Here is a 13,931-nt window from a genome sequence, read left to right on the forward strand (position 1 = left end):
GAGAGTACGGAGCGTGACGAACCACAGGAGTGTTGTGTTTGGCGACGAAAGCCCGAATCAGATGCGCAGAATGGGCGGATGCGTTATCACGATGGAGCTGCCAAGTTTTGATCGACCACAGATCCTGTTGTTTGCGTCGCACAGCATCGAAAAGACGACGAAGGACATCCTGGTAGTACTCCTTTGCGATAGTTCGGCCTCGTGGTGCGTACTCACGATACATCACCCCACGAGAGTCGAAAAAACAGTCAACATGACCTTAATATTGCTGCGGGCCTGCCGCGCTTTTTTTGGCCTCGAGGATCGTCCCCGAAAGCCTACTGAATCTTGCGAATGGTTTACGCTCGGGTATCGCCAAGGTTTTTGGCAAAATTTGATGTAATATCGCTGCTCACGTCGTTCAGTCATTTTCCAACTTACTTGTTAGTGGAATCCGACGAGAGCTCGCTACATGACCTCACTCATAGGCTGACTGCCAACGACTGACGCTTCCTGCAGGCGGGAAAAAATTCAGGGCTGTGCATGATTGTCCCCTCCAAAACTCCATCGAAAGAGGCCTACCGAGCATCATTGGTTTACGCGGAAAAAATAAAAGTCCGATACTTTTTGAACAGACCTTGTATTATTACAAATCACAATCATAACTGTGCTATTTCGAACAGCTGTTAAACATTTTCTGGTATACACATCTTAGCCCGCTACTGCGTATATCCAAATTTTGAGAATAAATTTAACATATATAAGATGAATGTTTTCATTATAAACCCAAATAAAATAAAAGAAAAAATTCATTAAAATTCATTTATCAAAAGGTTTACGAAGTTATTGCAGTTGCCTTTACAATAATTCCATTTTTTGGACGGGGTATGAAAAGCGAGAAGTCTTCTTCAACTTCCTATAACAAATTATTAATTTGTATAATTAAAAAACTATATTAATACTTTTATACATTAAATTAAATAAATTATTTAAATTAAGATTCTATTTACCAAACTTCCACAAGCTTCTAATTTGTAGCTCTTTATGAGATTAGCCAAAGTTAATTTCATAACTGTTTGACCCATTCTCATTCCTATGCAGCCTCTTGAACCGGATCCGAAAGGTTGGTATATCGATTGATCTATTAGTCCTGCATTCTTAGATGAAAATCTAAAAATTAGTCACCAAAATATGGCATTAAATACTAATTTCAAATAACCTATATTAATAAAAATAAATTAATTAATATCACAGGTAAAATGATTTAATATCAAACCTGTCAGGGTTGAAATTTTCCGGTTTTATCCAATAATTACAGTCTTTATGCAAGTTCGGTACTGGAATCATAACTGTAACTCCTTTTGGAATAGTTATATTCTTATAATGGAAATCGTTCGAACATTTTCTACTTATTAACCTGAGTGAAATTTTAGATTAGTTTAAAAATTTCGATTAAAAACTAAAATATAGTTTTAAGTGCCAAATATTTACAACGATGAAAGAGGACGAATACGTAACGTTTCCGATATTACTTGACTCAGGTATTTCAATTTGGATAAATCAGCATATTCAATTTTCTGTTAAAAATATATTTTTAATAACGTAGATTCCTTTATACTCATAAATTAGTTTTATAACAAATTTATATGTTTAATGCAAAAACTATTCATAAAAGTGTTAACATCAAAACTTACAAAACAAAAATAAATAGAAAGTTTTCCAATATTAAAACTTTGATAACATTTACAATGTATATTATGTGTGATAATTATACATTTATCTGCTTAGTTAAGCTTTCATTTATCTAATTATTACAACATACTATAATGGAATAGCGTTGAACTGAGTTACTTTATCTAACTACTATACTGTATACATTAAAGGTCATTACTTATGCCAATGGCATTAGATTAGTTAATAACGATTCTATCTATAGCTCTGCAAGAAGAGTTAAATAACTTGGTTTTGTTTCTGAATGAACTATACCTTTCTCTTAACGCGCGTAACACAGGTAATGCTTTTCTTCCTTTGCCCGAAACTCCTGCTTCAAATCCTTTATAGACAACTATCGTCTTACGTTGAGGAAATCTGATTTGAGTATAATCTTCGATCTTAAACTCACTTTTCATTTACATATTTAAAAAATTTAAATCATTAATTCGTCGCGGTTAGATTTGGCAATTTTTCAGGCCAATTTCTTCAAACTGGTTATACGCACTCTCTCTTTATTTATTCATTTATTTTGCCTTACGCTAATTCTGCAACGTGGTCCGGAGCCAGTGTTTTATCTTACTTTCAAAGTATGATAATATATTTTTATTAATAATATTTTATATATTTATAAATAATATGCAGTATATGCATGAGCGTCTGTTGTTTACAATATCTGCAAATTGAGCTGAACGTGATTTATGCTTAAATCTAGGGTTCATTTAGTGTATTTCAAAACAGAAGGAATAATATCTGATTTTCGAAACAAAAATTTTTTTAAACTGCGCTTCATAATGACTTAGTTCAGTTCGTATGAAATAAAAAGCTTTTGAGTGTTAAGAAGCTTTTGAACTTGTTGATATTACCAGCCAGCGAACTTCACGAAAATACAGTATAAATTAATCTATATAGAGCTGTTAAGCTAGAGTATAAACTCTAGCTTAACAGCTCTATATAGACGATCACGCAGAATTTTTTTAAATTTCAAAAATGTCGAACAAAAGATTAAGTGAATACATTTGTTTACGCTTTTAAACACAACTGAGCTGCTGCTCATCCTATATAAACTAGTTTATAGCACAATTTTCCTCAAGGAAACCATCGTACAAGGACACGACATTAATCGACCTGGTCATGTCTCACCAAATCTGGTTGGAATCTATGAAACTATTTCAGCGTTTATTTAAATATATTGACAAAAAATATAAATAAAATGTAAAGACACGATCTTCGTTCACTCAACTCAATTATCAAAATATCAAACATATTTAAATTTACTTAAATGATACCAATTACATTGTTTTCGATGTTTTCGTTTATCTCCTGACGAATTCTTTCTTGTTCTTCAGGATATTTAACCAAATAATGGGTGCACCATGCCAACATAGTACTCGAAGTGTCATATCTAGACAACAAAAACAATAAAACTCAATATACAACTTAGCATGAAATAAGTCATATACTTTGAGTTGAATATTTTAAACAAAAATATAATAACCCAGCTGTCATAAATGCAACAGCATTCGCAACAATACTATCTGTTGAAAGCTTCGATAGGACACCATCCTCTTCGCTTTCAGCATCAATCATGATTTGCAAGAGATCTGGTGGATGATACTAAATATAAAACATTTTTTAACTGTTAGAAATATTTTTATTATTTAGTGATTTTATAAATTGTAAATCTTACATGAGAAGTTTTTCGGAAAGTAACCAATTGACTGCATGTATCAAAAACCATTTTAGCACAGGGATAATTAATTGCATATTTTATTGCATCCAAAATCTTTCTGATGTATGTAGGAATCGGTTCAATTTCGGGAAAGCAAACTAAGCACATTATGTTAATTATTTATGAAAACATCATAAAACTATTTTAAAAATTCTTACTTGATAATATGGAGAGTAAATCTGTTGAATCAACCTGCAAGATATTATAGACGGATTGCACAAATTTACTTGTTTCGTCATTTTGTACGTTAGTCTGAATTCCGAAAGCTGTTCTACAAGTTATATCGAAAGTTAACTTTTTATAAAATTCAGCAATATTAAACGGCGATTCTTTCTGTTTTTCGATTTTCTCCATAAATATATTTATCGGCTTAGACATAAGAGTGCTCATCTAAAAACAGAATTTTGATATATTCGTTTAATAACAAAGATACTTTTGTATTTGTAATGCTAAATATTTATAAAGAAACAATAAATATCCTATATATCTACAGTTTTATTAAAGAGGCATAGATACCATCTTTAATTTAGCTGTACTGAAACTTGTGCTCAATATATTTCTGGTAATTTTCCAATCCTCATCACATTGAAGTACAAGTGTTTTAAGCACCAAATTATGAGGAACTCCTCCATCCGGAAGTATTACCTGAAAATAATAGATAATAAAAGGTCAGAATAATACGGTTATAATTACAAAAAATTACTTAAAAACTTACATCTCTATTCATAAAATTTTTGAATTCCTTTATCTGTATAAGTTTTATCAATTCCAAATCACGACACACAACCCAAGGTTTTCCTCCAAGAAAGAAACTAAAAATTATAAAACAATATAAATATTTTATTTATTATTATATTAATTATATAATTTCACAAANACTATATATACACACACACAAATAACCATACATACAGAAAAACCCTGAGAATTTGTTTGCATTTCTCAGCGTTTGAAGGTCTCCTGAGTAGTTCAAAAATGTAAAAATCTTGGGGAGTTATTTTTGACCCCATTTGCCATCCTACTTCCCGATTGCTATACTTTCCCTCCTCTACGGAGGGAAAGTATAGCAATCGGGAAGTAGGAGGAAGTATGGCAATCCAGAGCCGGGAAAGTAAAGAGGAAAGTGCATGAGAAAGATATTTTAACCACGGCATTTGTCTCCGTGGTCCGTCCATTCTACTCCGTTCATGATCAATCCGTTCTACCTGGTAGGCTTATTTTAAATTTATCTATTCGATTTCGCTTTTCATTCGTGCAGTTCAAGTAGTTGGGTATACTCTGTATTGTCTTGGTCGTTCGTATTTTATAATAATACTCTTATGTTATCAGAAATCTGCCTACATAAATTGAGATCTTTCAGGTTACTTTTCAGATATATACACGAGCGAGTAATGTTTATCGAATTAAAAGAAAACCACAATGTCACGAAATACGTCCATGTGAAAACACTTCACCACTTCGTGCTGATTTCATCTCCTCTATAAACTCCCAAACCCTTTGACCGATCTGAACCAAATTCCTCATGGTTACGCTCTGGTATCCGTTGGAAAACGTGGACTACCATAAAACTTGGATCTGTTTTTTTTTCTGATTTCATCCTTTTACCTCCCAACTCCCAAATCTTTTGAACGGTGTGAACAGATTTTGCGTAGTTACTCTCTTTAATCCTCCAAAAAATATACACTATTTTAAAACTCGGATCCTCACTCTTTCTTCTGACTTCATCCGCGCAAACCCTGTCTAACCTTTTGACTGATTTGCTTCAAATTTTGCATAGTTACTCTCTGCCAACCTGCGGGGAACATAACAAGGACAATTCAACCCACTCCTGAGTTCCCGGGCAACACTGGGCATTCATTAGTAGTAGAGGAAAAGGTGGTATTATGGAACACTGCGGGTATTATGGAGCCACCCCATTTCGAACTGATAATAAAGGCGAACTGTAGCGGAATGTGGCTGAACTGAACTAGGCAGACATCCATAGCAAGGGGAAAACCCCGTTTTACTTCGGTTAAACGGTTGTCCGCACTTAATCAGCAAATTTGTTTTTTTCAAAATTCGCAAGTTTTGAATGCTAAGTGAATTTAATTATTTTTAAAATATAAATCGTGTAGTTGTAGGTTCACTGGTGCATGTATTCCGTTCCAGAGACTTAGGGGTACATATTAATCTGTATGATGTTCACGTTTTTTAAATTTTGGTCTTGACAGACATAAGTTAATTCAAGATGGCGATGCATGAAATATGGACCCCATTGGTGCTTTTACAGTAATATGGAACGCAACTCCTCCGAACTTTCTATTTGCAAGCAGACATTTTCCGGAGCAATTTGGGAAAAAGACACTAGGTAGAAAGCCAATTCTTCCCGAGAATATCGAAAAAGGGCTGCTGGAATATATATTGTTGATGGAGGTCATATTTTTCTATTATAAAAGCATTTTTGCGATAAAATACATTGGAGTAAATAATTTGGTAATTATTTAACACTTTTTGTCCTTTCCTATTTGTTTTTGGCTACATTAAAGCATTTTTTTGGAAATATACAGTAAGGTTCCATATTACCACCCGAATTTCTCTAAGCCTACTTTCGGACTTTTTGTACAAAAGCCTTCAAAAACCATACTTATAATTACACTAGCGAAAAATCCAATTAGGAACATTTAGTTTACTAGTTAACAGTACTTTTCGCACCGAAAATGTGGGTGTAGTTATGATACCTTGTTTACAATTCACTAAAATGTAATTGGGGTTCCATAATACCATAAATACCATAATTCCATAAATGTGGGTGTAGTTATGATACCTTGTTTACAATTCACTAAAATGTAATTGGGGTTCCATAATACCACCTTCTCCTCTATGAAATATAGCTGTTCATGTTGTTTTGTGTGTTTCGGTATACTGTATTTCTTTCATACTACTAACAAATTATTACTAAAATAATAGTTTTTTGATAAAAGTTACCATTAATTAAGCTACTGATGAGTCATATCTGATAGGAATTCAAAAGTTTCTAATGAGAGGTACGAGTTTGACTGTATTACTTTTGAAGAATTAAGAGCTGAAGACTCGTATTCGGGAATATCCAGGATATGAGCAATCACTGAAGACTCGTGCTGGAGTTTCCGCGGCAGTTCATATAAACTAATTTCTTGGGTGGCCACTATTCAGTTACATCTGGCTGAGACTCATATCAAATAATTTCAGGAAAAGGACAGGAGGAGGGGATTGCTGGTGGTCGTCCGTAATTAGTCATTTCAGGAGACGACTAATAATCAGTTATTCCTGATTGTGGCCAATATCCAAATTTGTGTGAGGTCCATTTTGCTGAGCTTTGCCAATTCCGTTGCCCGCTCTTATTTTTCGATTTCTGTCAGATTATATCATGCAAGTTCACAATTGGAAGATTACAAGAAACACTGGAATTAACCGTGATCTTTGATTTTAGCTATAACATTTTAATAACAATTTAGTAAACATCATGAAAAATATGTAACTATTCTTATCCATTTATCGAAAAAGTAATTTTGTAATTACCTCTTCGTATATCTTCATGACTAGATTTAATTAAATGTAGTAGATAGTGTTCAATCGAAAATATAATTATGCGTCGACATTTAAAAATGTTGCACTTAATTCTCATTTTTAATGCAAACCAGACTTCGTAAAACCGAGCCTTAATCTTTTAATAAGTGAGAAGTACACTAATGTTTGCAGTTCCGCGAAGAAGCGAATTGCTTCTTTTCGGAAAAAGTAAAAACTAAATAAAAAATTGTGGAATGAATCAAATCTTCTTCATAATCCCATTCTTAGTTGTGGTGCTCACCGTAAAACCCTTATCCCCGCAACCGCTTTGTTGATGGAGTGGAGGATTTTGTCGGAAATTTTAGACTGTTCAGCCCACCATACGTTATTCACCTAGAAGCTATTGTTCATACGTATTATATATTATTTTATACCGGATTATATATAATAATAATTCATTATTAAATGTTTAAAACTTGGTATTTTTAAAAAGTATGATAATAACTGACAATTTTATCATATTCTGCGAACCTAGCATCGTCGTATTCTGTTATTGTTTGGAAAATGGATAAACTTCAATCTTATTTTGTTTGTACAATCTTATTATTATTGTCTTATTCAGACAACTGTTCAAATTTCAAAATTGTTTATTTTGTTTTGAATACTATTTCACTTTATATTTCTATTGTTTATTAAAATGTACAACCCTTTATTGCCTGACGGGACTTTCTAGTCCCACTATCTTTGAAATTTTTAATTTCAATGTGTATAGGTTACCGCTAAAGCTCGAAAGTCGTTAATATGTACATTACCTAGCTAATCTGCAGATTAACTAGAGTAATCCGTTAAGGTTGTGAAAATTGTTCCATTTCTCAAATTNTACAGAAAATTGGTACAGAAAATTCCTTCAAGAGACACAGTTCAAACCTTTAAGATGGACAAGTAGTAGTTCTTATCTCAACTCAGTTGCGAGCTCCTGACATATTGTGGGTACGAAAATAACAGAGAAGAGACCTGAAAATAAATAGCAATTGCGGAATGTATTACAAGAGTTTGGTGTACAATACTTGAAGAAAGAAAATCATTAGCTCTGTGCAGAGCACTGCAAAACTCCTGTTAATGCTTGAGGTAGCTATACAAAGTATTGAGATCTTATTCAACGAAAAATAACTATTCATTTTATGGTTTTGAGACCTACAGTACTTATGCTAAAAATCTGTTTTCCTCGATAAGTGTGAACGGCAAGTTCTCATTACAGTGCACATGAATAGGCTATGACATGAAATAACACATTTAAATTCAATACAGCATTATATAATATAAATTGAATGTTATTGTTTATTATTATTGATTTCTTTCCTGTACTACATGTACGAGGTCTGTTCAAAAAGTATCGGACCTTTGGTCGGCAAAAATAAATTTATTGATTTTGAGGTACAAAACCCTAATCCCCTTCAAAGAATTCTCCTTGGTAGTGTATACACTTCTCCCAGCGTTCCTGCCATTGCTGGAAACACTGCTGGAACGCATCTTTTGGAATGGCCATCAGCCGGTCCGTCGCATTCCGCACGATGTCTTCTCTGGACTAAAATCGGGTTCCTTTTAGCGGCATTTTCAGCTTGGGAAATAGCCAAAAGTCACACGGAGCCGTGTGGGGAGAGTACGGAGCGTGACGAACCACAGAAGTGTTGTGTTTGGCGACGAAAGCCCGAATCAGATGCGCAGAATGGGCGGATGCGTTATCACGATGGAGCTGCCAAGTTTTGATCGACCACAGATCCTGTTGTTTGCGTCGCACAGCATCGAAAAGACGACGAAGGACATCCTGGTAGTACTCCTTTGCGATAGTTCGGCCTCGTGGTGCGTACTCACGATACATCACCCCACGAGAGTCGAAAAAACAGTCAACATGACCTTAATATTGCTGCGGGCCTGCCGCGCTTTTTTTGGCCTCGAGGATCGTCCCCAAAAGCCTACTGAATCTTGCGAATGGTTTACGCTCGGGTATCGCCAAGGTTTTTGGCAAAATTTGATGTAATATCGCTGCTCACGTCGTTCAGTCATTTTCCAACTTACTTGTTAGTGGAATCCGACGAGAGCTCGCTACATGACCTCACTCATAGGCTGACTGCCAACGACTGACGCTTCCTGCAGGCGGGAAAAAATTCAGGGCTGTGCATGATTGTCCCCTCCAAAACTCCATCGAAAGAGGCCTACCGAGCATCATTGGTTTACGCGGAAAAAATAAAAGTCCGATACTTTTTGAACAGACCTTGTATTATTACAAATCACAATCATAACTGTGCTATTTCGAACAGCTGTTAAACATTTTCTGTTATACACATCTTAGCCCGCTACTGCATATATCCAAATTTTAAGAATAAATTTAACATATATAAGATGAATGTTTTCATTATAAACCCAAATAAAATAAAAGAAAAAATTCATTAAAATTCATTTATCAAAAGGTTTACGAAGTTATTGCAGTTGCCTTTACAATAATTCCATTTTTTGGACGGGGTATGAAAAGCGAGAAGTCTTCTTCAACTTCCTATAACAAATTATTAATTTGTATAATTAAAAAATTATATTAATACTTTTATACATTAAATTAAATAAATTATTTAAATTAAGATTCTATTTACCAAACTTCCACAAGCTTCTAATTTGTAGCTCTTTATGAGATTAGCCAAAGTTAATTTCATAACTGTTTGACCCATTCTCATTCCTATGCAGCTTCTTGAACCGGATCCGAAAGGTTGGTATATCGATTGATCTATTAGTCCTGCATTCTTAGATGAAAATCTAAAAATTAGTCACCAAAATATGGCATTAAATACTAATTTCAAATAACCTATATTAATAAAAATAAATTAATTGATATCACAGGTAAAATGATCCAATTTCAAACCTGTCAGGGTTAAAATTTTCCGGTTTTATCCAATAATTACAGTCTTTATGCAAGTTCGGTACTGGAATCATAACTGTAACTCCTTTTGGAATAGTTATATTCTTATAATGGAAATCGTTCGAACATTTTCTACTTATTAACCTGAGTGAAATTTTAGATTAGTTTAAAAATTTCGATTAAAAACTAAAATATAGTTTTAAGTGCCAAATATTTACAACGATGAAAGAGGACGAAGACGTAACGTTTCCGATATTACTTGACTCAGGTATTTCAATTTGGATAAATCAGCATATTCAATTTTCTGTTAAAAATATATTTTTAATAACGTAGATTCCTTTATACTCATAAATTAGTTTTATAACAAATTTATATGTTTAATGCAAAAACTATTCATAAAAGTGTTAACATCAAAACTTACAAAACAAAAATAAATAGAAAGTTTTCCAATATTAAAACTTTGATAACATTTACAATGTATATTATGTGTGATAATTATACATTTATCTGCTTAGTTAAGCTTTCATTTATCTAATTATTACAACATACTATAATGGAATAGCGTTGAACTGAGTTACTTTATCTAACTACTATACTGTATACATTAAAGGTCATTACTTATGCCAATGGCATTAGATTAGTTAATAACGATTCTATCTATAGCTCTGCAAGAAGAGTTAAATAACTTGGTTTTGTTTCTGAATGAACTATACCTTTCTCTTAACGCGCGTAACACAGGTAATGCTTTTCTTCCTTTGCCCGAAACTCCTGCTTCAAATCCTTTATAGACAACTATCGTCTTACGTTGAGGAAATCTGATTTGAGTATAATCTTCGATCTTAAACTCACTTTTCATTTACATATTTAAAAAATTTAAATCATTAATTCGTCGCGGTTAGATTTGGCAATTTTTCAGGCCAATTTCTTCAAACTGGTTATACGCACTCTCTCTTTATTTATTCATTTATTTTGCCTTACGCTAATTCTGCAACGTGGTCCGGAGCCAGTGTTTTATCTTACTTTCAAAGTATGATAATATATTTTTATTAATAATATTTTATATATTTATAAATAATATGCAGTATATGCATGAGCGTCTGTTGTTTACAATATCTGCAAATTGAGCTGAACGTGATTTATGCTTAAATCTAGGGTTCATTTAGTGTATTTCAAAACAGAAGGAATAATATCTGATGTTCGAAACAAAAATTTTTTTTAAACTTTGCTTCACAATAACTTAGTTCAGTTCGTATGAAATAAAAAGCTTTTGAGTGTTAAGAAGCTTTTGAACTTGTTGATATTATCAGCCAGAGATCTTTACGAAAATACAGTATAAATTAATCTATATAGAGCTGTTAAGCTAGAGTATAAACTCTAGCTTAACAGCTCTATATAGACGATCACGCAGAATTTTTTTAAATTTCAAAAATGTCGAACAAAAGATTAAGTGAATACATTTGTTTACGCTTTTAAACACAACTGAGCTGCTGCTCATCCTATATAAACTAGTTTATAGCACAATTTTCCTCAAGGAAACCATCGTACAAGGACACGACATTAATCGACCTGGTCATGTCTCACCAAATCTGGTTGGAATCTATGAAACTATTTCAGCGTTTATTTAAATATATTGACAAAAAATATAAATAAAATGTAAAGACACGATCTTCGTTCACTCAACTCAATTATCAAAATATCAAACATATTTAAATTTACTTAAATGATACCAATTACATTGTTTTCGATGTTTTCGTTTATCTCCTGACGAATTCTTTCTTGTTCTTCAGGATATTTAACCAAATAATGGGTGCACCATGCCAACATAGTACTCGAAGTGTCATATCTAGACAACAAAAACAATAAAACTCAATATACAACTTAGCATGAAATAAGTCATATACTTTGAGTTGAATATTTTAAACAAAAATATAATAACCCAGCTGTCATAAATGCAACAGCATTCGCAACAATACTATCTGTTGAAAGCTTCGATAGGACACCATCCTCTTCACTTTCAGCATCAATCATGATTTGCAAGAGATCTGGTAGATGATACTAAATATAAAACATTTTTTAACTGTTAGAAATATTTTTATTATTTAGTGATTTTATAAATTGTAAATCTTACATGAGAAGTTTTTCGGAAAGTAACCAATTGACTGCATGTATCAAAAACCATTTTAGCACAGGGATAATTAATTGCATATTTTATTGCATCCAAAATCTTTCTGATGTATGTAGGAATCGGTTCAATTTCGGGAAAGCAAACTAAGCACATTATGTTAATTATTTATGAAAACATCATAAAACTATTTTAAAAATTCTTACTTGATAATATGGAGAGTAAATCTGTTGAATCAACCTGCAAGATATTATAGACGGATTGCACAAATTTACTTGTTTCGTCATTTTGTACGTTAGTCTGAATTCCGAAAGCTGTTCTACAAGTTATATCGAAAGTTAACTTTTTATAAAATTCAGCAATATTAAACGGCGATTCTTTCTGTTTTTCGATTTTCTCCATAAATATATTTATCGGCTTAGACATAAGAGTGCTCATCTAAAAACAGAATTTTGATATATTCGTTTAATAACAAAGATACTTTTGTATTTGTAATGCTAAATATTTATAAAGAAACAATAAATATCCTATATATCTACAGTTTTATTAAAGAGGCATAGATACCATCTTTAATTTAGCTGTACTGAAACCTGTGCTCAATATATTTCTGGTAATTTTCCAATCCTCATCACATTGAAGTACAAGTGTTTTAAGCACCAAATTATGAGGAACTCCTCCATCCGGAAGTATTACCTGAAAATAATGGATAATAAAAGGTCAGAATAATACGGTTATAATTACGAAAAATTACTTAAAAACTTACATCTCTATTCATAAAATTTTTGAATTCCTTTATCTGTATAAGTTTTATCAATTCCAAATCATGACAGACAACCCAAGGGTTTCCTCCAAGAAAAAAACTAGAAATTTTAAAATAATGTAAATATTTTATTTTCAATTTTAATTAATAAATATCACAAAAAGAAAATTTATAAAATGATTAAAATTTATTTCAATTACTTATTCCAATACCATTATAGTCCTTCATACTTAAGGTAAGAAAATATGAACACAGGAAAAACTTACACATTTGTCTATGAAAAAATTTCCTAATAAGAAGAATTTGTAGTTGTAAATTTAAATATTAAACACATTAATGACTTTTTTGAATTTCTAATAATGTGTGAAAAACAAAAAATACGGTAAAGAACACAATTAAAGTAATTGTTATTAGTGTACAGTAACAATTCTCTCGTTCGTAACAACTTTTTCTCAGGAAAAGAACGTGGCGTGCATTTTAGAATTGAACCGGATGTAGAACTTCTATAATAAAAATTCATATATATTTATACTAATAATAACAGTTTCAGTTACTACAGATTATCTCTGAAGTACTATTATATTTGCACACTTACTTCATATCTATTAATACATATGCCAACGTTTGTAACGTTATCAAATTGTTATTTTGATTATTATTTTCACGTTTTTGTCGTTTATGTAAAAAATATATCCATTTAATTGCAAATATTCTCACTTTAAATATAAAGAACTGAAATGTTTATTATTATTATTATTATTTCTCAGACAGAATTTAAAATTAAATAAAGTTTTTGACAATTTTACTGAATCTGAATGTTATAAATAATCAAAAATAAATTGAATAACTTATGTAATTACACAGAAATGATATACATTTTATATTTTATTGATATTACAGTAGAGCGTCGTTTATAAATTATCCGAATCAATTGGGAACTGGGGTTGTTCATATAACTTATTTTTCGGATAACCAATTATATACTAATTTTTCCCGTGTTGAAATTTTTCTCCGTTGCGTCTCGCTTCGCGTTGAATTTTCGTCGATGTTAAGCCTAACGAAGACTATTGTATCGTTAAAAATTATTTTTTTATTTTGTACAAACAAAATAAATATATTGAAAAATATAAAAACAATAAAAAATTATACTTCAGAAGTTAATTTAGTATCAAAAACGTAAAATATTTGAGTAGCC

At 31.9% G+C, this 13,931-nt stretch overlaps 1 protein-coding gene across 1 annotated transcript in view; it reads right to left on the minus strand.

The window, feature by feature from the left end:
• Window positions 1–688: 688 nt before the first annotated feature.
• The window catches only part of LOC111623649 (cytochrome P450 3A4-like), a 25,218-nt gene continuing 11,975 nt past the window's right edge, over window positions 689–13,931 (minus strand). The window contains exons 5-14 of the mRNA XM_023366309.1: window positions 4,137–4,233; window positions 3,938–4,066; window positions 3,580–3,811; window positions 3,380–3,519; window positions 3,188–3,306; window positions 2,986–3,094; window positions 1,471–1,556; window positions 1,256–1,396; window positions 990–1,149; window positions 689–895 (exon numbers count right to left, since the gene is read on the minus strand). Of these exons, the coding sequence (XP_023222077.1) occupies window positions 815–895; window positions 990–1,149; window positions 1,256–1,396; window positions 1,471–1,556; window positions 2,986–3,094; window positions 3,188–3,306; window positions 3,380–3,519; window positions 3,580–3,811; window positions 3,938–4,066; window positions 4,137–4,233 (1,294 nt within the window). The 3' untranslated portion in view covers window positions 689–814. The remainder of the gene's footprint in view (window positions 896–989; window positions 1,150–1,255; window positions 1,397–1,470; window positions 1,557–2,985; window positions 3,095–3,187; window positions 3,307–3,379; window positions 3,520–3,579; window positions 3,812–3,937; window positions 4,067–4,136; window positions 4,234–13,931) is intronic.

The sequence above is a fragment of the Centruroides sculpturatus genome, unplaced genomic scaffold (assembly GCF_000671375.1).
Source record: "Centruroides sculpturatus isolate CEXI.00-Female unplaced genomic scaffold, Cexi_2.0 scaffold176, whole genome shotgun sequence".
In the NCBI taxonomy this organism is placed as follows: Eukaryota; Metazoa; Arthropoda; class Arachnida; order Scorpiones; family Buthidae; genus Centruroides; species Centruroides sculpturatus.